The sequence below is a fragment of the Dermacentor silvarum genome, chromosome 7 (genome assembly GCF_013339745.2).
Source record: "Dermacentor silvarum isolate Dsil-2018 chromosome 7, BIME_Dsil_1.4, whole genome shotgun sequence".
NCBI classification, from domain to species: Eukaryota; Metazoa; Arthropoda; class Arachnida; order Ixodida; family Ixodidae; genus Dermacentor; species Dermacentor silvarum.
In genome coordinates this window covers 120,643,846-120,670,162 of record NC_051160.1, presented here as the reverse complement: position 1 = coordinate 120,670,162, position 26,317 = coordinate 120,643,846, and the positions used below count along the sequence as shown (strand labels likewise).

The 26,317-nt window shown below is 44.0% G+C and overlaps 1 protein-coding gene across 1 annotated transcript in view; it reads right to left on the bottom strand.

Annotated features, from left to right (window-relative positions):
* Positions 1–25,104, bottom strand: part of LOC119459709 (uncharacterized) — a 73,431-nt gene extending 48,327 nt beyond the window's left edge. The window contains exons 1-6 of the mRNA XM_037721356.2: positions 25,005–25,104; positions 12,142–12,183; positions 10,024–10,068; positions 8,107–8,256; positions 2,481–2,528; positions 226–327 (exon numbers count right to left, since the gene is read on the bottom strand). Coding sequence (XP_037577284.2) covers positions 226–327; positions 2,481–2,528; positions 8,107–8,256; positions 10,024–10,068; positions 12,142–12,183; positions 25,005–25,104 — 487 coding nt within the window. The remainder of the gene's footprint in view (positions 1–225; positions 328–2,480; positions 2,529–8,106; positions 8,257–10,023; positions 10,069–12,141; positions 12,184–25,004) is intronic.
* Between the last annotated feature and the right edge of the window lie 1,213 nt (positions 25,105–26,317).

Below are 26,317 nucleotides of genomic sequence, written 5' to 3'. Positions count from 1 at the left end.
CAATTCACCTTCATCTATCAGAGAGCGTCATTCACAGCAACGCGACATAGTTTGCAACTGTACAGGTCACTGGCTTTCCAAAAATAAGGCAAAAAAGCAACAAATGAACACAAATTTGTAGATTGGCAGTAGCGGAAAGAGCGCGTTGCAACCAGCTGCATCCAACGAAGTTCCCGTTTGGAGAAGCGTGCAAGTACATATTTAGTAACGCCAATTGAAACCTACCCATATTAGGGACAACCATCTGTGCTGCAAGTTGAATATTCTTGAGTGCCTCGACGCTTTTGTGATCCCCTTCCGTGTTGGGCTTCTTTGCTTGGCTGGCTTCTATAAAGATATATAATGAAGTCACTTTGTAATAACGCTCTTTGCTATACTCTCTGCAGGCACGTACTCGTGTAACCCATTCATCGCGTTTTTCAGTATTATAAGAAGCTTGTTTTTTTTTTACTACTCGGCGCCAACTTTTCTATTTTCACCGGCTCTTCCACAGCACGATGCCTTTTAGCTATTCGCCCAAACGATTTGCAAAAATAAATTCCATTGCATCCCGTACATTGCAAATCGCACTTGTCTATCGATCCACCATTTTATTCGCACGGCTCGAGAAAGCTAGCCCGGACAGAAGCAGATATAAGACCCGATAATGATCACTTCATGTGCTCAGTCCATGGCTATACGAGATTCGTAAAAACACAAATCTGGGCCATATTCAAATAACTTTGTTCATAAATGCTTTTTTTCCATTTCTTGTCCGCCTTTATAATGATATAACAAGCACGAGGATTACGTACAAATTTTTCGTATGAACAATGCTAGTTTAAGAAGTTGTGAGCGTGCACCGACGCTTGTCCCGCCCGCAGCGAGCTCGTCGACCACGCCGGACAAGTGCGACTCACAATGTGCGCCACAACCACCAATTGTCTGACCTATAGATTTATCTGTTTAATGACATCACACAGGAGCCGAGGAAACGTTCTAGAAATGCACGAGTGATTTTTTTGCAATATGTATTTGTGGCTGCCCGGATTCATGTGGAAGCTGAGAACACGTCTGAGTAAAATCTATGACATGTCAAGCTGTCGCAGGACCTGCTTACTACATATTGGGCATGCTTGTTCTATATCAGTCGTACGCCTAGCATTTGTAACGTTTCACTTGAATCTAAAAAATGCGCGGAACGATGATTGTCACAATAATACGTGCACGGTGGACATTGTTACGCATTGAAAGATGTCGCCTAAAAAATGTGTGCTGTCTTCCCGCAATATGCCTCCTCCAAATCTGTATTACCGTGAACGGGTCATTTCCGAACTTTAAGGAGGAAACAACTTCATTAAGTTTCCGAAAAAAAGCTTACAGTTCAGGTAGCAGTTTCTTAGTTAGGGCAAATTGCAGCTAATTTGGAGTAGTGCCATGAAATACGTGTGCGTAGTAATAGAAATGAAATTGCCTATGTGGAGTGTGTGTGCTGGCATACAATAAATATTAATTAGAATGTGCAACGAACACCACCTGCCATGTCCTGATGTTGTGTCGTGGATGGCTAACTTATTTTACTTCTCCGCTCTTAAAGAAACATTCGTTACGTACAGCTTGGCATATTTGATCAATTTGATGATACATTTCCTCTAAACGACATTTCATAAATGTACATAGCATCTCCAGTACACATGTGTCGGAGTTATCGTGGCGACATGAGGAAAGTGGTAGTTCACACTACGACGGAAATTCTCCAGAGGCTGAAGGGACTTGAATGAAGTAAGCAAGATATCGATGTGCTTACACATATGTCACAATGCGTATTCGAAACTTTTTTGAGCCATGTATATTCTTGATCTTTTCCATAATTTGGCAACCACGGGTTAATAAGCAGGTAGAGAAAGTGAAAAAAAAAAACTTCTGCAAAGACATTGTTCCGTTATACGGCAACTTTATCTCAACAATCATAATATCATCGGGGAACCTGATATACACTTAGTAAATTGCTCAAAATATCGCTAACGTCAGAGAAAATTTGTGTTCTCTGGCAAGACTGTATTTGCAGCTCGTAATATTACTGAGAGCTCGAGGGAAAAAAATTCGAATGCATCTCTTCTGCTGTTAGCTCTCTATTCAGCATGGCCATCATAGAAACATACGAACATAAATGTGCCGCACCAACGTTTTGGCTATATAAGAAATAATACTGAACCCGATATGATAGCCCACTTCTTTGGGGAAAATGAAGTTATTTGATAGTGTTAAGAAGCAAAGAAGTCGAAACCCTATTATAGGAGGTATAGTCATTCTCCGTGCGGTTCGTTGAAGTCAACCATAATCAACTAGCGTTGTGGTTGAATGGATTTTAATGGAACAAAGAAGTACTGCATAAGTGATACTAGTCTAGTAACTCGACTGCAGCTAGTGCCGTCGAGAAGAGACCGGAAACACAATGTATATGTAGAAAGACCTACTAAATGTAGTCGAAGAAATCTTACCTGCATGCACAGCACCCATTTGCGGGCCACGTTCTTGTTTCTCTTGCGCTGCATGTTGAGAAAAAAGATCGCGTCAAATAAAAATCACCCTAAAGTAGCAACTTTTGCGAGGTCATAGGCTCCTGTATCAGAGGCTTACAGTTTACGGCATTGAGGCACCAATAAAAAATCTCACAAAACGCCATAGAACAGTGACTCGTAAAACGAACACTGTACAATGGCTTAACGCAGTAATGCTCGTCCGTAAATATGGTAAAAACTCGGGGTAGCTTGCACTAGTGCGCAAGGCTAAATACTCAGCGGAGCTGATCGGTTTCTAGCTGGTCTTGGCTATATTGACCCTTTTTGCGGCGATCCCGTGGGCGCAGCCATGTTTGATCACGTGGTGACGCGTCCATTGCTTGCGATCAACTGCCTCCGTTGCCTCAGTTTTTACAATGGATGCGTATGACACCGGTGCGGCTTAGAAACCTCTGTTTGCGTAGGCGTAGATAGCGTAGACGGTTACCGGATGGACGACACGAAGCTTTGGCCGCAGTTTCAGAGAGCATGCAAAAGCGGTTTCGGAGCTGATTAAGCTATGTCCAAACGGCACGAACAGCGTACATGGGGCTTGCTCTAAAAGCCGGGCTAAATATGCATTCGAAGCGATCCAAACTTTCCGCTCATGAATTGAAGCAGGATTGCGGTGTTTTGGTCTTCGTTCTTTATTTAGCAAATATTTTGAAGCAGCCGCAGCTTGTCACGTTTCTGACTCAGTAAGGTACTTTGGTACAGTCCCTATCTGATAATTTTCTGCCTAATCGCTCGTGGGTGTGCTCATCAGTTCCGTTAGATCTGTTCTTGCTGCGCACAAGGCTGGAAACGTATACCTGTTCTGCACATTGTAATACCTTGTAACAAATGCGTATTATCGCTAATAACTCGCTTACTGTTGTGGACCGTCATGAAACATTCAGCTACAACCATTCGTGCGCTATCGGTGTAGTACCGTCACTTATTGTGCATATAGTGCGAATATATTCAAGTGTGCGCCCATTCACGTATTCTTGACACGTTGGCGAAAGAGTGGGTGCAAGTTTCCGTGCTGGTTGGGGTAGATGTGTGTAGTTACTGTGCGCGAAACCTACTATTACAGGAAGCCGCACTACTCCCGTTATCATTGTTTAACGAGCTGTACTCATTCTTGCCGACACAGAGGGGCTGAAGCCCTTTCTTTAAAGGTTAGCAATACAACGCTTGCGGATGGGCGAATTTGTGTATCCTTGAGGAAAGCCGTGCATCTCGAAGTGCCGGAAACATGTACGGACAGTTGCAGCAGCGGTCCGCGAACTTGGCCCCACATATTCATTACATTCCTTAATATGCCAGTCCCTATTTTTGCAGCCAACTACTGCACACGTCTTCAATCCACATGATTGAAACCAGCATGAATGGAGCACAGCGCGTTAGCGAAAACTCAATGGCATTTCCGACAGCTGAACGCACAGAAGCAAAGGTGAAAACGGTATTGGTTTCGTATTCGCGCGCGGTCGCTGAGCAGACGTATGGCGCGCCGCCGTAAGCGCCATGTCGTTTCTCGAGTACAAAGTGCTCCGCGAGAAGGGTCAATACGAAGTGATGCTATGTTATCCGAAGTAATGCCAAGTGATGCTAAGTTATACGAAGTGTATAAGCATTTCCTCGTGGTCCGTGGTATCGGTAAATGCCTCGCGAAGCACTTCCAGTACGAGCACACATAGGGAAAGTGGGGCGAAAGCAATGCACAGTGTACGGCTGCGCGCAGCAGAAGACACGCCGGGATGACGTCACGGCGCATGCGCAGTAGCGCGCAGCTGGTGGGAGCTCGGCCGAGCCGCCGCCAGAGGCACCTGCTGCAGTCCCGGATACCGCCAGCGTTCGGCGCTAATGCGGGGAAACATAGAAGCCGGTATGGCGTCGTCGGCAGCTCCTTTGCGCGTTGCCTCGTTGGTGCTGCTACAATGTTTCTCCCTCTCTCTCTCGCTCTCATTTTCTCTTTCTCTCTCCCGAGCATAGCGCGCGACAATCCGCGAAGTGGTTGCTAGGCAACGCAGTGGCAGGCGGCACACATTACTGGCCGGCTTAAACAGCTCCGCTGTTAAAATTAAAGCTTAATGCTTGTCTGTTGAGGAAGGCGAAAATTATGTGCGCTTTGAATGAGGTGTCGCTCTATATGCAGCAATAGCCATGAACACGGTAACAGGGATACGTTTGCGCTGGTCAAAGACCTTGGAACTATGTGACTTGTTAAGCAGTGCTCGTCCTGGGGGCGTCTATTCTTCAATCTTGCTGTCATTTTCCAGTGATATTAAGTGCGCATTCGTTCTACTAGCACAGCATTCAAATTTGCTATATATAAATATTACGCTTTTCTTTCTGTAGCCTGCCAGCGATTGATACTTACATAGTGTTCAGCCGAATAATTGTCGGTACCTGATAACGTTTAAGTGCATGCAACCTTATATTAGGTTGGAGCACTACGTGGTCTTTGAAAAAGCAACATCTCGGAGCTACGCCGACTATCCTTGAATCCCGAAGTGCAGCGTGAAGAACGAGCAAAACAATTATTGTACACGTTAAGAACGTTACTAGAATCAAGTCAGTTTCGAAGCTCCGCATATTGGCCACTGCAAGCATGTGGCCCAGGCGGTGGTCGCGAGAACTAACGGCGCTGCGGTCGAGTCCGGCTACCGGTTTGCCGCGTCGACTGCTGCTCCTGTGGCGGTGCGGCAGCTTGGTATTGCACACATTCGCTCCGTCGACTTATTACTCCACTAAAAAGCTGTACTAGCTTCGAAATTAGAGTTCATAGTTTTCACTATGAGTGACAGCTTCGCAAGTGCAGTACGAATCCTAAGGACGACGTGAAAGCTTCGATTTCAACGGTTGTGCTATATTGCGAAGCTGCTCCGACATCAAGTGTGACTGGATGTGTCCACCAGATAAGGCAGTTCATAATTGATTATGCGGGAGGGGGATAAAAACTAGATTGCTAATGAGGGAAGCAGCGGAAAAAAACTACTGGATAGCGTGAAAAAGCTTTAAAAATTACTGTTTATCATGCCATTGCATATGGAGAGCTCCCTTACCTCCGATATTAGCTATGCATTTCCTTGGAGAAAAGTAGTCATGCGCACTGGCCCACCCCTAAACTTTAAGTTGCCCCACCCCCAAATTTCAAGGTGGCCTACGCCAAAATTTAAGTTGGCCAACCCTTATTATGAGCTTCCGCTTGCATTTTCTATGGCGCTCTATGTATCCTATGGGTATTCTCTCTGATCAATCTTTATTTAAGTGGTTCCTTATCGCTTTTAAAGCTACCAATAATCTATATTTCTGTTACTATAACGATTAAACGTCTTAACTTTGCAAATTACATATATTTGTGCAGATACAGGGCATTACACTTTTCGCGTGACGGACCTGTGGCACTCGCCAAAGAATGCTTACGCATTAAAAGTGGCGCTTAGCCGACAACTTGCAGGCGCTTTTACAACCCATGAGCAAAACACGACGGCATACTGCATGCTCGACACTAGCCAGGCTTCACACCTCTGCTAACCAGCGCGAGCTCCGAATACTCAAACCTCCGAACGAACTTCTGCACGACGCAACAAATGCCCAGCAGCAAAACCACCAAACGAGATGCAGCCGCAGCGAAGAAATCGCGCAACCGGAAGCGCTGCCTCTAGCGCGACTCGATCGCACCGCAGTTAGTTCTGGCGACCACCACGGGGCCATGTTTTGTGCGCAGCTGTAAAACTGACTTGGTTCTAGTAACGTTGCACATTACAGTGCTCATTTTCCGGCCGGATAAAGGCAGTGTGTTTATTTTCTGTTCTCGACTATGCACGTCCGATGTGTTGTATCTTGCTGTCTTTCTGAATACAAATAAGGCCTCATAGGTTTTCCCAGCATGATAGTCAACAAGAAAAATTTTAAGCGCTAAAATGAGAGTGCGTAAATAATGAACAACAGTATGCAGAACGTTGGCTCGCACCAGCTTAAAGCGTGGCTACTTCACGAGAACTAAGGAATTGGTGCCTAACATCCCTGAAAGAAGGATTTTGCAACAAACGCTAGTGCTTCTACAATTCAGCAGTTCGAAGCAATCGACAACGATAACACTGCTAAATTGAAAGAAAACACATTGCAAGCTCCTAATCGGAGGGCTTGTAACAGACAGAGCTACAATTCAATGCGTTGATGACGGTCACGTCACTTCTTTTAGGTAGTTTGTTTCACAATTTCACAATCCCGGATGTGAGTGAAATCGCTACAAAATATCCATTAGCAGCCATCCTTTCCTTTCGACCAGATGGTAAGTAGATTAGTAACTCTGACTGATCCCTACACTTCCTATAGACAGCAATGTGCTCTATAACCTAACTATTGCTAGTCATTATCGTGGTCTTTTTTAAAATCAGAATTCTTGCAATGGTTGCGTTTTATACAGTTATACAATAATGACTGCAGGTAACAACGGCACTTCGTTTGTTCTGTGGGTGCAAATATTTGCATGTCTAAACAGTCGAACATAATTCTACATTGTAGCTTATGAATACCGCAATATTACCGTTCTGTGCGTTCTCAAGTTATAGAGATAAAGTGCCTCGAGCGGCCAGTAGCGCGGCAATTTTGCGTGTATTCGCGGGCTTCTTTCACACCCGGAAAACACTTTTATGTAGCACGTATTGAGCAACAGAAAGCTGTATCGGTAGTTTTTCAAGTTTCTCTACAATTTTCTCATTGACACTTTTCAGCTAATTATAATATTTGAGAAATTGATCTAAAAATTAAAACTAATTATGTAATTAGGCGGAATGCAAAAAAATGATCTCAATATCTACAATCGACGGCAAACAATATTGCCATGGTTCTGTCCAGCTACGGAGCTTTTCGCATATTTTTTAATCTTGTTGCATGATAGTTGGGACACCCTATATATATACATTTACCTTTACGTCTACCACGGGGCCTACATCCACCATTTCACACACTTGTTTTCCCCTTCGCCAATTCTAGTGCTAACGTATTAAAGGTAATCGTTAAAATATACAATCACCAATAAATGCAAATAAATAAGCGTAATTATTGACATATAATTCGTCACGTACAAGTCTTCTCTCCGTATCCCTGTACGAACTGTCGATCGCGACACTTGCATAGCTAAGTGTTTAACGCGTGTGATGCCGAGCAGCACGGGTCTCGAGATGGAACCGGATTGGCACGTCTAATTTCGTTTACTTATCAGTATGCTCAACATTTACCCTAATATTAGTGATATCTTTTTTTACTTTCCAATGTTCATACAAGATATCTTCATAGGTTGCGCAGAGTCATTTCTGCGCTCACAAGTAGGGCATGTAAGCGGCCTAAAATTCTGAGAAATTGCATCAAGAGGTAATCTTTATTTTTTAAAGATTAATAGACAGAACTCACGCTGCTGAAGCAGGACCGTAAATATTTTGCTTTTGGAAAAGCTATCAACATTTTTATAGCCTGCCTGCGTTGACAGAATTGGTTACATACTATGCAGTTAGAAATAACTATTTCAAATCCAAACATGCGCGCAAACTCTACGAAGCCGGAACGCCCTCCTTACCTTCCTCGATAAGCGCGCGATAGATGAGGAACGTTGACTGATTGTTATCATTCATGGGGAAAGCTTTCTGCGATGCGAAGCGTACTTTCTTCCGTCGTTTCTCCTCATCGTCATCCTCTTCAGGGCTGGGCTTCTTTGCGTGCCTGCGTTCTGGAGAGTCCGATGTACACGTTTAATTAAATTATGGGGCTCTACGAGCCGAAACCACGATCTGATTATGAGGCACGCCGTAATGGGGGACTACGGATTGATTTCGACCACCAGGCGATCTTTACCGTGCGCACAATGCACGGGACATGCGCGTTTTTGCATTTCGTCCCCATCGAAATGGGGCCGCCGCGGCCGGGATTTGATCCCGCGTCCTCGTGCTTAGCGGCGGGTCAGCGGTGGGTCAGCGACCATTCTTAGATTTGGCACAAGAAATCCATGGCCCAATCGATATCTCTGTACCATACCGATCAATCTTTGCCTCAGTAGGCGTGCTTGAAAAAAAAAAGTTTTTTCTTGACCTAGCACTTTGATTCGCTGCTATTCGAACCACTCCGTCCAACCTTTAGCGTTTTAAATATATTAGGCCGAATTCTTGTGCGTACTGTCTCTTTTCAGTCACAAAATCTGTGGAAGATCGTTTGCATATCGTTGAAGAAAAATACCTGAGTAAGAAAAGAGGCAGGCTTTACTTCTGAGACAACTAGATTTTTTTTTTTTTTGCAATACTACATATTTATGATAGGCACAGAACGCTTCTGGAATGAGATGAGTCCGAGGCAAGATTTTACATGTTTGATGCCTATTCGGCGAGAAAAATGAGCAAGAAAAAATGTCCTGTTTTAGCTGTATTGGCAAATTTCATTTAATTGTTTAGTTTTTTTAGGTGTCTAGGATTCTCGAGGCTTCATTTCCAATCAACGAAATAATATGGGAGAACGATTCTTTTCAGATTGATTCGTAAACAGGCCATTGTTACCCTTTGTTGAACTACTTTGTTTTGTCCTCCTATACGCGACAATTGGTCATGTCAGGGATTCCTCACGACCCGCCGCGGTGGCTTAACGGCTATGGTGTTGCCGTGTTAAGCGTGTTAAGCACGAGATAGCGGGATAAAATTGCGGCCGTGGCGGCTGCATTGCGATGGGGGCGAAATGCAAAAACGTCCATGTCCCGTGCATTTGGGGCACGTTAAATATCCCCTGGTGGTCGAAATTAATCAGAGTGGCCCTCCCCCTTACGACGTGCCCCATAATAAAATCGTGGTTTTGGCACGTAAAACCCCAGCATGGAAATCCTACTCTTCTCGAGCCGTCTGCTGGCTGAAATATTAGGAGCGTTCACTCCTACATTAAAACGACTCTGCCCTCTGGACAATTTTTCCACCGCATATTAAGTACACGCGGTTGTCTGCGGACCCTTATGTTATACCACGTCCTTAGCTTACCTGCAATGAAAATAGAATACTATGGCATGTAGTATTGCAGCACGCAGTAGTATTCTATCAAAGTGTAATAGCGTTATATAACTATCGTGATTTTTATCTATTATTCATTGGAATACTCCTTTCCGCTCGTTTGCCCATAACAAATCAGATATAATGAATCACGCAGCATACGTTGAAATCTACGTTTTCGAACTTGTTTTAAATCTAAAGCAGTGACATATCTGCTATAAGTATAACAAATAAAAACTGAGACACTCGATCATTATAAACGACGAAGAAAGCCCAGTATGGTGGACGTCTCTTGCTGCAAATAACATACTGTTGGCTGTTAGCAGAGTGGGAAGAATCGCTGTAGAGCTGAATGAGGATCACCAGCGGCCATCTGAAGACTTCTTCAGCGCCCTTGGTATGCTATAGTAAACTCCGTCACGTTAGCCCCTATCACTTAAATCACGAGCGGAGACACGGATCGGAATAGTTACCTGCCGGCACTTCGTGTTTCTGGCTGTGGTCTCGGATGGTGTACTCTGCAAACACATAAAATAATATACTTAAACAGAAAATCTACCGTGAAGCAAAATTTTTCGGCGAGGTTATGCCTGATAGCTATGCGGGATGGTGAGGCTGCATTTCAGCATTACTGCGCTGAAGGGCAGGGTCCGAAGATTGTGTGCGTGTATTCATATTACAATCGATCTCGTTTATGACAATTCTTGGGCTCCATAGATGAGCGGCACGCCGTCACCGTAGGGGCAGGTCTTTCTATGCTGAGCAATACATATTATCTTCGCAGCTGATATTTCATAGACCTCTTGAGAATGCATAAACAATGCATCTCCGAAGCCAATTGAGGCTTTCACCCGGGAATTATATTAGATGCCAAAAAATACATTACGAGCGTTTTGACGGTGCGTCCAAAGTAATCTATGAAAAAGACTGTCAAATAAGAGAGCAAGGATTCTGGGGCACGTATACAATGAGCTATGGAATATCGGTTCAGTGCGCGTATCACCGTAAGGAAATTTTATGCCTTATAATTCTACGACGGGACGCCGTCAACGCCAGACAGCTACCGAGATGATGGAACGTGATTGAGTCTGCACAGTGAAATAAAATCGTAAGGAATTTCTTGCAATTACTAGCCCACTTTATTGAATTTTGGTCCCATCCGTTATCAAAATATCTCGAAAGCAAATATGTTTCATATCAATCCAGGATATAAGTCACATACATGACGAAAGGATTATTATATTCCATCATATCTCGTTGTGTTGTCAAAGACGACGGATAGCAACCATGACGTGTGTTTCCAATACAGCTAGATGATATGGCTATCTAGGATGTAGCATCGTTTAGCCAATCAAACAAGGTTTCCGAAATTTCTTCGAATATAAGATGGCCGTTACAATGACGACGTCACCCATCTTTTCTTTCAGGAGCTCACCACGGTATTCAACAAAAAATAAGTTCTTTTCCTGTACGTAACGCGCCAGTAATAGGAATGGAGGTGCTAAGCGCCGATGTCCGTGCGCTGTCTCTATTACATCCCATGCGAAATACATTTTCCTTGAATCGTATTGTGCTGATATGTAGAGGTTTATAATAAATACGCCACAAAATGGCTGACTTATGGTAAAAATAGCTTACAACGTAGGTTACATTATTACAATGGCGAAGCAAAAGAAATGCATTCCATTTAGAATCAACGTCGTTCTTAGAATTTATTAGGAATGAGATGACAATCGCAAAATGACTTTCTGCAGCCAATTGCTTAAGAGAGAGCGTCGTTTGCGCTTCAGTAAACACAACTTTCTTACGGCAAAACTAATGGTGGCGCAACGCAGGCTTCGTAATTCGTTGAGCTTTCCCACTCTGTCAAGAGACGTGTGTGTCTCATGTACTCTGATTTTGTTCCTCTAACCTTCAGGCTATATCAACTGTGCTTAAGGCATCGCCTTCGTGATGCGACTGTCATATTCAACTCCTTTAATAATTCATTTTTGCGCTACACGCTCTTTGGCGAAGTCATACCCGGACATCAAAAATAACGTTGGCCTGAATAATCTAACGAATATATTCCATTTTTTTCCTAATCGTGTTTCGTCAATTGTCCGGGTGCTGATCCGCCTAAGTATTTACCAGGTTGTGACCATCGCGAGCGGTGAATTATTCGAAAGGAGTGAAATCTAGGAGAAGGAATCGCTACATTTTACCCACCCATTGATTACGCAGCGTTGGAACGCTGCCTTCTGAGTCACGTTGCATTCGACATTTATTCCTTGCACGTCATGACAGACACCGCGGAACTCATTAAAATGCAAAATTCTCAATATGAGGCCGCAGTGAAATAAACAGTTGTGGTCAAAGCATATTGCGACTCGTTCACACTTTCTGTGGCGCTCCATTTCGATATATTAGCTGGGAATCTTTCCAGTGACGCGAGGAGAAAATTAAGTCCGACAGAAGTACAAACTAGGGGGCACCCATATTCTCAATTGCAGCGAAATAGCCGTAACAACAAGTTGCATGGCGGCAAAAATCCTGCGTTTCTAAACCATCTTTTTGTGGCAGAGGCCAAGAAACAGTTGTAAGCAGCACACCTCTTGCAGCGGGTACCGGTGGTGGCTTATGGCGCGGTTGATCTGAAAAACAAAACAGTATTAAATTCAGCTCGAAAAAAAAAATCAGCATAATCCATCTCACGATGACTTCCAAAGTTATGCGTTATTATTGAATCAACATAGTGACAACGAACTGGCACAGTCTAAACGAGTTAAGTATTAGTCGTCTACTGTAGCGGGACTCCTCTTTCGGGCTTCTCTAAGAATACTCGGCGCAATTTTGCCGAACCACCACGAAACCTGCACGTGGCCTCCCGGGTGCATGTCGCACCGGGGCGTGCGACCGCTGAGTAACGCGTAATGCGGCAACCGGGCTCCCCTCTCTCGCGCTTCTTTCTCGACACGCTGTACCAGCTGACCATCTGGTGGCACTGCTGAGAAGCTGGCGTGTGGCCTCCGAGGCTAGAATCGTGCAGCGCTGGGGTCTGCGAACGCTGAGAGATGTTCCATCGCTTGCCGCACACCCAGTGGCATGTACTCAGTGACCCAAGTTTCGGAGATCTTCATTAAAAAGTGGCACATACACAGTGAGCTGCATAGTGAGCATTTGCGGAAAAGATGTTCATTGAAAAGATACTTTGCACACACCTGGGTACTCACTTGTCTACCCCATGCATGTACCACTGGGAATATGCAGCTCTATAATGACAACAAATAATCTTTTTTTTTTTTCCGATGCTTGGTGGAATCTAACACGCGCCAAGTGCGGACATTGCGGTGGCGCCAATAGACGGCGCAGCCTGTACAGTGGGGAAGTGTCACGGAGCAACATAGTTTCTCGAGGTATCGACACGCCGATTAACGGCCGCCAAAAACGTCGTGTTCTCACGGTGCGGCATATAGTTTCGAGAAAGCGACAGGCTGATTAACGGGCGTCAAAAAAACGTCGTGGTCCCACGATGCGGCATATAGTTTCGAGAAAGCGACACACCGATTAACGGACCAAGGTGTGTGCGCGTGCGTCCGGGTGGTGCAGTGTGGGGGCTCGACCTTGGAGAGAGGAAGGAAGGAAAGAGTGGAGAAGGAAAGGCAGGGAGGTTAACCAGTTCAGCACAACCGGTTTGCTACCCTACACATGGGAGCGGGATGAGGGGGAATGAAAGATGGGGAGGAGAGAGAGAGAGAGAGCACACATCACAGCACACACATCGTCAGTCACAGTCCGTCACTCTTGCGTGGAGAGAGGGAAATCTACCGTTACTTCGCCCCTGATTGAAAGGGGCCCAGCGAAGACTTTTGGGAGGAGTCATGAAATAATTAGGTGAACTCTGCATACCTACAGTTCCCCTACATAGGGAAATTTTAGGGAAATGAGAGGCTATTTAAGAGTAGGTTTTGGGCCCTACTGTAGTCTAGAAGCTGAACCTATGAGCTGCTGAGAAGCCGTCGGGGGCTAGTGCCGTCCAGTATCACCTGGGCCTCTAGCCGCGTCGGAACTCCAAGAAACTAGTTGACGTACGAGACGTCAAACCAACGTCTGCAACGAAGCTCAGGGTAGTTCGCCTCAAGTTAGGTCAACCTGCTTGAGGGAAGTCGTCAGATCTAGACTCCCGGGAAGCCCAGCCCAGCAATCGCATCCACCTCGACAAGATCGGCCCGCCAGCGTTCTTCGGGTAAGCTCTGCGCGCCGACTTCACGGTTTATAGAACTGCTGCTGCTGCCCGGCCACGCGTATGACATCGTTTGCTTTCTTTTGAACTTTTTTTATTCATTTACTGTTAAGTGTATTCTTGCGTATTTGATCCTCACACTGTTTTATTTTTACATCTACTGTTAAATTGCTCGTCATATTTATTTGTCGTCATCATTGTGCTATATTAAGTTGAGATGGGTTAGTTTTCTTGTGTCATTTTTCTTATTATTTTCTGGTAATTTGTGTATCGTTATCAGTCGATAAATATCTAGTTTTTTTTTGTTTACTCCCGACTCTGACTCTTTCACTGTGTTCGCTTGAGTACGGAACGACCAACCGGCTTGTATACCCCGTCGATCGACATTGCGCCTACGGCGAACGGGTACAGCCGTGACAGGAAGTAATGCGCAGGAGCAGCAGTGCAGCAGAGAGAGTTTCCTGGATGCATTAACATCAACCGATTTCGCGATGGCTGATTTTGACCAGCCATCATCAGAAAACCACTGAAATATATCCTGGTGCTGGGTAGGATCGAACCCGATTCACTCGGGTTGCACAAGACCAGCTTGTCGTTTTAGCAAGCTGCGTCGCAGTGGCACCGGATATGTAGCTCTTTTGAATGAATGTCTTTCCCACCAACGGTTTAGCGAGGTGCACCATGAATCCACTGGCTATGTACCACTCTTCAATGAACCTTTCGCCAGTATGCGTCACTGAATATGTGCCACTGGGTCTGCGGCCAGCGAGGGATCAATTGACAGCATTCCCACGCACGGGAGCATCTCGTTTCGGAGGTAACGAGCGGACTTATCGAAAGCGCCACTTGTTGGCGCAGCCTGTCATGAAAAGACTGCGATATGCGAGACCGGCTGTCGCTTGATGTGTTTCTGGGCGCATGCACCGGTCCTTCTTGTATTGCGTAGGCCACGCGCATATTTTGCGTTTGCGCATTAACTAACGAGCGAAGCTCCCCAAATTTCATGATGTCACATTAGCGGTGTAACTATTTCACCATGAAGTTTGGGGGTGCAAAAAGAACAGGTTTTTTTGTTAATACACGCTATTTGCTTTTTATTTCCACCGTAAATGTTTATTCTGTTAAAAAGCAATGCCTAATATACATTTCCTACTAAAAAATCCTATTTAAATTCAAACAGGGTTATACAGGTTTAAACGGGTTTTAACGGGGTCCTGTTTGGCAACATACAGGTGTAAACAGGACCCGTTTACACACAAACAGGTCTGAACGGGGTCCTGTTTGGCTTGCAAATAGGTTTAAACGGGACCCTCCCACACAGAAATAGGTCTAAACAGGGGCCCCGTTTAGCGAACAAACAGGTTCATACTGGGCACTGGCACCAAACAGGGGCCTATTTGGCCCGCAGGCAGGTTTTAACAGGAAACTCCGACACAGAAATGGGTCTAAACAGGGGACTCGTTTGCTAGTTAAACCAGTTAAACTGGCTCATAATGGTCCCACTTGCACTAAAAAGGTCTACTTGTAGCTGTCATGCTCGATTTAATGCTTGAACTATTTACGGTAAAATTCGATTTGAAATTGGTACACACGAGCGAGCGCTCCGCAACACCCCAAACGACAGCCGCTTCGCGTCGGCGCCGGGGCACAACCAACGGCGCTGCCAAACACAGAGAAAAAAAAAGAAAGAAAAGGTTAATAAATAAGAAGAAAAAAAACAAATAAGCCAAAACGGGATTTGAACGCGCGCACCGCAGATCCCAAGGCAAGCGTCGTAACCACTCGGCCACGCAGCCCCAGAGATACGGCGATTGCTGTCTTCACTATTGAAAGGAACGTGGCTGGAACCCGCCGTATAAGATGCATGATATCGAAATACTACCACAGAACACCCATACAAACTACCACATACTACGCCGTCACGATACATGCGGTCACCAAAGGGCCAAAAGTGGGCAAAAGCACGAAAGCATGGTCGCTTTCGGTGCCCCCAGGAGGCGCTGCCACTGCCCTGATCTGTGGAGTTAACTGTCTGCTTTCCTTTTTTTTGCATACCTGCCATGGTTGCTTAGTGGCTGTAGCGTTGAGCTTCTAAGCACGAGGTCTCGGGATGAAATCGTGACCATGGCGGCTGCCTTTCCAAGGGGGTGAAATGCGAAAACACCTGTGTACTTGGATTCAGGCGCATGTTAAAGAACCCCAGGTGGTCCAAATTATTCCGGAGTCCCTCACTACGGCGTGCTTCATGATCGGACTGTGGTTCTGGCATGTAAAACCCCATAATGTAATTTAAATTTTTTACACAAGAACTAAGGTGGCTTTTAATGATGCCACCTTTTCACATTACTGCATAACCACAAGTTTGTCGAAATAATTGAACAAATGTCATCAGTCTTCTGTAAAAGCAAACTTGTCTTGTACGGCAGCTCGAATAAGCCATTTTCAGTGCAATAGCAGGCTTAGGATGTTGCTAGAAAATTGTGTCGCATAAGTATGTGCTGCATCAGAAGGCACGTTTCTTGTTCATTGTATTCATTCTAGCATTATCTCATCTCTATGTTCCTTTCAATGGTATTCACTGTGCACACATACTAAAGAGATAAGGAACATCCACAGTGCACGCATACCAAGGAAGTCACAGTCAGACAGAGAGCGATAGAGCACAGCACGCTTTCACTCTCTGTCTGTCGCTTATTTCCCTCACGTGAGCACCACCAAAATGAAGTTACCGACTTGCCCAAGCTTCAACTCTTGTGCTTGGTGTTTTTTGTCTACAAAATGCCCATAATCAAGTCATAGTGGTGGTGATTTTCGCATGTATGGAAAAGGCTTATTCAATTCCAGAACAGCTTCATTTGTTCTAGGCATAGTAAAGAACTTGCCAGTGTTTATTTTAAAGGCTGAATTGGTAGAAAACTATTGTAGTATTCCTAATGGCACCCTTTTGCATTAAGTTTGTGCAGATGCTTGAAGCTTGTACTATGTTGATGAAAATAGAGTTGAAGCTATAGAAGCATATTTGTCAAAATGTAGTGAATGCTTCCCAGTAGAAATCCGGAGTTATGCTTCCTGGGACACTTATTGGTTAGCCTTATTGGGTAATGCGATTAGCCTTATCGATGCTATAATGTTGCAGGATGGCCAGCGTTACAAAAAAATTAACATCATTGTAAGAATACATGTTCTGCAATAATATTAGGATTGGCCCCCCCAAGTGACAACGCTTGCTTACACTGTATCTGGGATAACCAGGTTTACTCAGCTAGACAGCCATCCGTGCATGAGGGGGAGGGGGGGGGGCGGCAAAAAGGGGCTTTCGAGTAATCTTCAAGTAGATGGCTTATACATCAGATCTTTCTTACTGTGCATGCTATCTTGCTCAAAGTCAAGTTAGCTGTGGGTACAATGTCTGCATTTTATTACTGTTTATGCCTAATGAAGGTTGCTTTGTTCATAGTGTCACTTTCTATATTGTTTCTCTTATGGCACTAAGCTCACTTGTTTTAATGCTGCTATAGGTATGGCTGGGCCTGGTGATGAAGTGTAAGCAGAACATGCTATGCTGCGAATTGGTGCCAATCTTCACATCCGAGTTGTTCCCACCACAGTCAAGCACCACTGTGATTTGCTTCATTGGCAAGGTAATATACTATGGTGAGCTTGCACCTCAATATTGGTATTGAAAAATATGTCAAGTAAAAGACACAAGAGTTGGCCTTTATGAGAGATACACTCATGTTCTTTTTTTAAAGAGCTCTTTTAGCACTGTTCTTTATGGGCATGTTTTCAGAGGATGCTTATACTCCTTTATTACAAACTGCCATGGAGCTAGTTTGTGTGTTAAACTAACACTCTATCACTAAGAAAAAGTCCAGTTTTTACTCGCACAGTGATATGGTGCCAAGGACGAAAGGGGTGGAATGGATCAATCTGAATGCATGTTGCTCACACAAATACAAAAAGGGAGCATGGCATGGCTAGCGCGATTTGTTTTACAGTGATGATAAGCAGTCTCAATGTCTAATAATTCTATTGATAGGAGAGCTAACACACTGGTTCCCCGTCATTTGAATAAGGAAAGATTCACATATCTCTGAAGCACTCTGGTCCTTATATTTTGCCACATTCAAGTGGTTTTTAAATATGGGTGCACATTGCACTGAGAGCAGTGCAATACTAATGCCAACTGACCCACACATCAAGTTTGCGTGGTTACGCAGCCTGTCATTTATACATTTGGCTTGTTTAGCCAATGTAGCATCTACTGCACAATAATGGTATGTGATAGACACTGCACCTGTGTACTCTATGCTTTTTTTGCATTCAATTTTTTTCACCGGTAGTGATGCATGCCTTTTCATTATTTATGTGCCTACACAACAAGCCAAGCTTGTTCTTGGCCGAGAAAGAATTCTAGGAAAAGCCTACGTGCTGCAACTTTTCTTGGAACGAAACTAGCTTGGCTCGTTGGGTTAGGTTAAATGGTTCGATGGGTTTTGGAGCCCATACGGGTTCCTTGCTCACACTAAGACACATAAGCTTGTAGACTGTGCTTCTGTAATTTGTACAGCTCACTGACAGTGCAGGTGCAGGCCTCATCTTCTCAAAGAAGCTGACTGACTGCACCTTCCACGGAGCAGGTGACTCGGGTTGAGTGAGGCACCAGTGTTGGTGTTTGTTCCCTTGTGCAAAACAGCAGCTTTAGGTTCATTGTAGTTGTAGGAAGACAAGTTACACATAACTTCCATGGTTTGAGTGGGCGCATTTCTCTTGGGGCATCAAGCTTTTTTTTTCCAACTGTCTGCATGGGTGCTTCAGTAGCATTGGTGTTAAGTTGGCATAGAGTTGTGCATTCAAGAACTTCTGAACAATGACCTGCTGTAGTTAGCGCTGTGAAGATTGCATCGTCTACCAAGCCTTTGGTTTTCTGTTGGTGTACTTGTAAACGTGCTGTCAGTAATTTCTCGGCTTGCCGAATTATCTTGAGGCCCCACACTGACGCTATCTATGTCTTCAAGTGCAGACTTTTTAGGATAAGGTTCTTCGCTTTGCAAATGTGGTTGTAGGAAAGGTGGCACTTACAGGTGCCTATTCTGGACATTATTGAAACAAGCCAGCGAATCTTGGTTACGTCTTGTCCATAGTGTATAGCAGTTAGTCAAGGGTTGAGAAAATTGCTCTCAGTGGTAGCATGCTGGCAGTAACTTGGTCATTGACCACATCCTCATCATTATGTTACCTGATTAGATTAATTTTCGTTGAAGCTTTGACAAAATTTTCCTACAGAAGTTATGGATAACACATTTTAGCCAAGGCACATTGGTTCGTCTTACTCGTGTCCCGATTAGAAATCTATAGGTGCCACCTTTCCTTCAACCAGACTTACAAAGCTAAGAACCTTGTCCTGAAAAGTTGGCACTTTAAGACATCAGTAGCGTCAGTGTGGAGCCTCCGGATAATTCGGCCAGCCGGGCAGAAATTACTAATAGCAAGAGTTCAAGAATGCTGACAGAAAATCAAGGGCTTCAAAACTGACACATTTGCAAGATGCCAACTAGAGCAGCTCTATGTCCACTTCATAGCGACGCTAACGGACCACCTGTGCAAACTGTCGCAAGAAAGCTTGACATATTAAAACAAAAAAAGCCTGTTTAAACCAAGAAGTTAACTTCAGCTTGTCTTCCTGCAAGCCCGCTAAACCTGAAACTGCCATTTTGTGCAAAGGACTGAACTTCAACAGTGCAGGATACTTCACGATATCCTGGCGAGAGTAACCTTCACCGTGGAACATGCCTGCAGTCAGCTCCTTCTGAAGTAAAAGAAAAGGTCCACGTGGCGTAGCTGCCATGGTGTAACCCTGGAATCTGTTTCTGCTCCGCAACTTGAGCTTCTTTTTTTCAGTGACCACAATTGCATTATTATGAAACGGAATGCATTAACAGGTTCAAACTCAGGGTAATGTTTTTATCTGCATGACTTTGTGGCCAAAAACTGATGAAAGGAGGCGCAATGCGACTATTGAACCTGTCCAGGGGACAGGGACGTCAAGAAGTTTTAAATCCATTTGCATAGGCTAACAATCGCAAGGCAAACTGCTGCTATTGCGTGAAAAAGTACCATGCACTTCTTACTTCAAGGAATAGTGCCAATCTTTTTCAGCTGTAGTTGGCACCATGTGTGTACACTGCACATATAATTTGAGTTAAATGTAAGGAAGGTATTGCAGAATAGGCCATTTATAACTAATGGCCATAATTTTGGCATTAGTAGATCTTTGCTCAGACCATCTGACAATTTCTTGAAAGTATGAAATTTTTGTTTATGTAGCTGCTGTCAGCATATTCTATATTATCATTTGGTCTTATGCATATACTGTTTGCTCTAAAAAAATTGAATTCTTGAGTTTCACATGCTAAAACCACGATATGATTATGAGGCATGCTGTAGTAGGGGACTCCGGAGTATCCCTTGAACCCTTGTTAACTCAAACTCTGATATCTGAACATATCAGTTAAGTCGAAAATTTTTTCGTGGCTCGGTATCGACTTTATGTATATTTGACCTCTTATCTAGCAATGCTTCTGTGCTGTGCTCCGGGTATCTCGAAATCTTGACTGCAACACTGTAGGGAAAATGTTATCACCCAAAGGTTTCCATACGTTGTACGCAGCTGCGATATCTCCAAAAGTTGCAAGATCGCAAGTTTGTAGCAAATTCTGCTTCATTCCATGCCACTCTTGTCATCCACTGTTCACGACCGGCAGAGATCTCATTGGTAATCCGGGCAGAGTGTTTCTCTGACCCCTGACAAAATGCAATGAGCATGATAAGGCCTCCCGCTTTTTAACTATATTACATGAGAACACTATAATATGGTTGTGCATCATCCTGAACGGGACATCGCATTAGACGACTTTTGCACAGGATAGTGCTTGGTGCACCTGAGAGTACTTCTACATGTCTCGCTGATTATTGCGCCTTAGAGGTGCTAAAATGATGCGGGGTGGACGCTCGCACAATATGGATAAAAATGCGGGAGGCTGTACACCTGAGCACCACAACATACATGCTCATGTGTACGCATAGAGTTGTCAGCTTGCTCATCTCCTGTGCTCTGTGTTTCTGTGTGGATCTGCGCGCTAGGCCATACCGTGTGCTGCGCCGAATGTTTGGCACGTTATTGGTATTTTTTTCATTAACAAGTTCAGGGCCATGATCTTGTAGCAATGCGTTGTCTGATGCAATTTCTAATCGTGCTTCGTCAGTTGTCATAGTGACACTGTGCCCACGTTATCAGTACGGGTTTGATGGAACATCGTATAACGGCGCTGTGTGAGAACGGATCACAGAAAGAATGCACAGAGGACAATCGCCGAACTTCAGCTGAGGTTTACAGCAGAAAAATTACACAAGCAGCAGTTTCTGCGCAGAAACATTGGACAAAATACCGCCATGGCGCACATTGTGTCGTCACGATCACAACAGATGGTCATGTCATACAACTCTATGGAACATCCTGATCTGCGCAAGATCAAAGACACATTTGTACTACACGTTATGCAATCAAGTTACGCTCTTCAAGCTCTTCAAACCCGCGAGAGCTCTTCAAGCTCTTCAAACAACTTGGAAACCTTTTGCAAATATATCTCTTCTCTTTTTGACAAATTAAGTGATGCGGTGCTAATGCAACCTTCTCCTTCCTTTTTTCATGTGAAATGCCTCAAGCAATTCACTCTCTTTTTGATCCTTAAAACTTCCTAGTATACAAGTGTCGTCGTACACTGGAGTGCAAGGACACCTTTTGCAATGGTCAGCCGAGTGACCCCCTGCTACGAAAGCCGGCACGGATGCTCGATGCTCCCTCAAATGGTCATTAAAACATCTACCAGTTTGGCTGACATAACACCTGCCACAAGAGAGCGGGTTGTGGTAAACCACCTCCGCCTGGCAGCGTACGAAGCCCTTAGCATGCTGTTTCGCACACTTATGTGAAGTGCGTGCACTGTTCACTGCACGGCAAATTCACCCCAGTTTTTCTGAGCGGAGAACACTATGGGAAGGCCGCACTTTCCGGCCACTTTCTTCAAGTGGTGGGAGAGGTTGTGCAAATAAGGCACCATTAACGGCTTCCTTGACCATTCTTTATCGGCTCCCCTGCTCCCCACACCAGACCTTACTTCACCAAATAGGCTTTCAACAACAGAAGCGATTGTTTCACCAGGGAAACCCGCCTGCTTGAGCCTCTTGGTTGTTTGCACTCCGAGCTTTCTGATGCTCACATCACCATTCGAGCGCGGATCTGATACTGTTCAATGCGATGTCTCTTAACAAGTTTTGAGTTCCAATAATCCCATAGTCTCCTCCGCTCGGAAAAACTGGCACGAATGTGCTATGCTGGGAACAGTACACGCACTTCACAAAAGAGTGCAAAACAGCATGTTAAGGGCTTCGTACGCTGCGAGACGGAGGTGGTTTACCACATCCCGCTGTCCTGTGGCAGTTATGTCAGCCAAACTGGTAGATGTGTTAATGACCATTTGAGGGAGCATCGAGCATCCGTGCAGGCTTTTGTAGCGGGGGGGTCGCTTGGCTGACCATTGTAAAGGTGTATTTGCACTCCAGTGTACGACGACACTTGTATACTTGGAAGTTTTATGGATCAAAGAGAGAGAGAATTGTTTGGGGCATTTCATATAAAAAAGAATGGAGAAAGTTGCATTAACATCGCGTCATTTAATTTATCAAAAAGAAAAGACATATATTTGCAAGAAAAGGTTTTGAATTTCGCGGGTTTGAAGAGCGTAAATTGATGATGGGGTATAACGTGTAGTACAAATGTGTCTTTAATCTTGTGCAGATGAGAACGTTTGTAGTGCTGTATGACATGATGACTTTCTGTTATGATCGCGCTGACAATGTGCACCATGGCGGTGTTTCGTCCAATGTTTCTGTGCAGGAACTGCTGCATTAAACCTCAGTTGAAGCTCGGCGATTGTCCTCAGTGCACTCTTTCTATGTCCCGTCCTCACATGCACCGTTATAACATGTTCCATCAAATCCATACTGACAACATGGGCACAGTGTCACTATGACAACTGACGAAGCACTATTAGAAACGGCATCAGAAAATGCATTGCTACAAGATCGTGGCCCTGAACTTGTTAATGAAGAAAGTACCAATAACATACCAAACATTCGGCACAGCCCGTGGCATGGCCTAGCACGCAGGTCCACACAGAAACACAAAGCACAGGAAATAAGCAAGCTGACAACTCTATGCATACACATGAACATGCATGTTTTGGAGGCCAGGTGTACAGCCTCCCCCATTTCTAGCTATATCGTGCGAGCATCCATCACGCGTCATTTTAGTGCCTTTAAGGGACAATAATCAGTGAGACCGGCAGAAGTACTCAGGTGCACCAAGCACCCTCCTGTGCAAGAGTCATCTAAGGTGATGTTCCCTTCAGGACGACGCACGACCATATTATAGTGTTCTCGTGCAATATAGTTAAAAAGCAGGAGGCGGTACCTTCTCATGCTCATTGCACTTTGTCAGGGGTCAGAGGAACACTCTGTCCGGATTACCAATGAGATCGTGGCGTAGAAAGAAGCAGAATTTACTACAAACACCATCATAACATGTTCCATCAAGCCAGCAACCAACTAGCCCATCTAAGTCTCATAATTATCAGTATGGGATAAACCAGCCAAACACGTATGCTAAAGCCACTATTCCACAACGGTATTTACTTTGCTGGCAGAAAGGTAGCTTCCAAGTAATTTATTAGCGTGACGTGTCCATGCTGCTTTTTAAATGTGTATTTTATGCTTGTACTACTTCTGTTGCTTCAATACTATTAACCGAATGAGTGATGTCTTTTTGATTATAACACTTGTTTCAGTGGCCCGCTAATTGTGACAGTTTATTCTACCACAGTAATGCATGTTCGCTTAGAATCATAGCCATATTGCCTGAAACCAGTTACCATTGAATGAGATTTGTTAGTATCTCCTATATTCTAAATGCTTACCCATTCTTATCTGTGTGAACATACGCAAAACTGCTTTTGCCTTTGTGTGAACCTGTTGCACAAGTGAAAAGAAATTGTTGGCTTTTCTTTACTTTTTCAGGTGCCCTGCAAGCTCTCACCAAAGCAACACATTCCACTGGTTTTCTTTCAGAGTACCATTATAGAATTTCGAATAAACTATGCTTGTCAGATGTGTGACATGCCCCGTCTTAAAATCAGAGCGCTTCAGTAATAATGTTTGAATGGGTGTACATAAAAACACACGTAAAGTATACTTATGTATTTCTTTTACAAGTCCTCTTCACCCGACGTTTTTCCAACTTAAAATTACGCTTTGCTGTACATTTGTTTTATGCACAAACCATTACAGCAACACAACACTGCAGTAAAATGAGTACAAATGATAAAGCATGCAGTACACCTGCAAGAATTACATTTGCATACTTGTAGTACATATGAAAATGAGCTACCGATCTTTTTCAGGTTGCATACTCTTATAGGTCATACATGTCAAGCGCACTCATAGGTCACACAAAACTCGTTCAAGGCTGATCTCAAATCTCAGTGACTTATGTTAAGTGACATCGGACCAGTCTAAAGAAACCTGGCTCAAATAGGGAAATAAGTAGGTTCGAACAGGGTCAAATGGGAGTGGACTAAACGGGGACAAACAGGTCTGGGCTAAATGGGTTCAAACGGGGGCAAACAGGTCTGGGCTAAATGGGTTCAAACGGGGACAAACAGGTCTGGGCTAAATGGGTTCAAACGGGGACAAACAGGTCTGGGCTAAATGGGTTCAAACGGGGACAAACAGGTCTGGGCTAAATGGGTTCAAACGGGGTCCCGTTCCATAATCCTATTTGATGAAACCCGTTTGAAATCAAATAGGATTTTTTAGTAGGGTTGTGATCGGTCCAATTAATACAGTTGCGAGTTCTTTTGCTTCTGCTATAAAATTTTGTCATCACACTGCCTTCAGTCTGCGTGTGCCAACGCTGTCAGACGTCACCCCTCGGCTTCGAGCATAGATTGTCTCGATCAACATATTAAGCACTTAATTGCTTAGGAAAGTGTTCTAGTTACCATGTGCTGTGATTTCCTATAGATATTTTTCATTGAGGTTTCACGTATTAATATACTGTGAAAAATGTCTGACTCAAAGGAGCAAGAGGGGCTCTCTCTGCGGCAGTCCACTTACGTGGCGGTGACGTGAATAGAGTGAACGTGATGAAGGCTACGAGGACAGCCAGTCCAATGCCGACTGCCACGATCATTCCGTGCATCTTTTGGTCTTCCATAATTCTGTATGCCACAAGGGAAAATAGGCAATGTAATCAAGTATAAAAAAGACAGCGTGGAAGCGCACTTGGCGAGTTAGAAGTGTGATCTAACGAATAAGAAATAAACATTGAAAAAAATAATTGTCATGCAAATACGGCGAATAATGCGACAGCAGGACATGTTTGATCGACACCTCAAAAGACGTGAAGATCAATGCAGTTTTGCAAGTTACACGAAACCAGAAGATGGCGGGTTTAAATATATGAGAGGTGAAAATTAATGCGTGTACACCTGAAGTGGAGAGTACTTGGCCCTGCGTCCGAGATGCAGAAATCGCAATTTATTTACTTTCCCTTCTAATATATCGACACACCACCTAAAATTTGGCCATGCGGCGTACCAGATCTTTAGATCTGGTGCTCTTAAATTCCAAAATTCGATATTCAGTCATCATACTTCGATAAGCATAACTTTCCCACCAATTTCTGTACTTGCGCTGTTTAAGAGAGCTAATAAGAACCTTTATCGGGTCAGTATAAGTCAAATATTGTAGTCTGCGCAAGCACTGAAGAAGCGAAAACCACTAAAGACCAGCAAGTATACTTAAAAATTCAATGATTATCTGTATGGCGAGTACTCACACAAATCACTTAATTCGCAGGAGTTTAAAGCCATAATAATTTAGAACGTTTCAAAAATTGGTTTATCCCTCTTTCAAAAAAGGTAAAAAGGATTGGTCATTATCATTTTTCTTCGGCTACAGCGCTTACTGTATAAGACTTAAAAGCAAATTAAATCAATATTTACGTACTTCAACGTTTGACTATAAACTTTCAAGAGGAAAACGAAAAGGTAATCTTAAGTTGGTAATGTTTAGCGATGTACTTTTTAAAAAAAACGTATCTCAATTTATGGGGACACAATGTCTGGCTTCTTTTTCCTGTCTATTTTATAAACTGGCACTTAAACCACAGCGCTGATAAGTGCGCACAATAGATTGGTGAATGCCCTCTCTGGGTGGTCGCCCAATTGACACTTCATAACTGAATAAGTACTGAAAGTAACCCATTGTACGTCCTGGAAAATAGTTGTTGTAAATTAGTGTTTTATAGCAATAACTACCAATTTGGGAACATCTTTGGCACGTTTAACCTGCATGGTTATAAAAATTTGGTTTCCTTGATAGTTACTTTGCCTCAGCAGGCCACCGTTTCAAATGTACAAACGAGG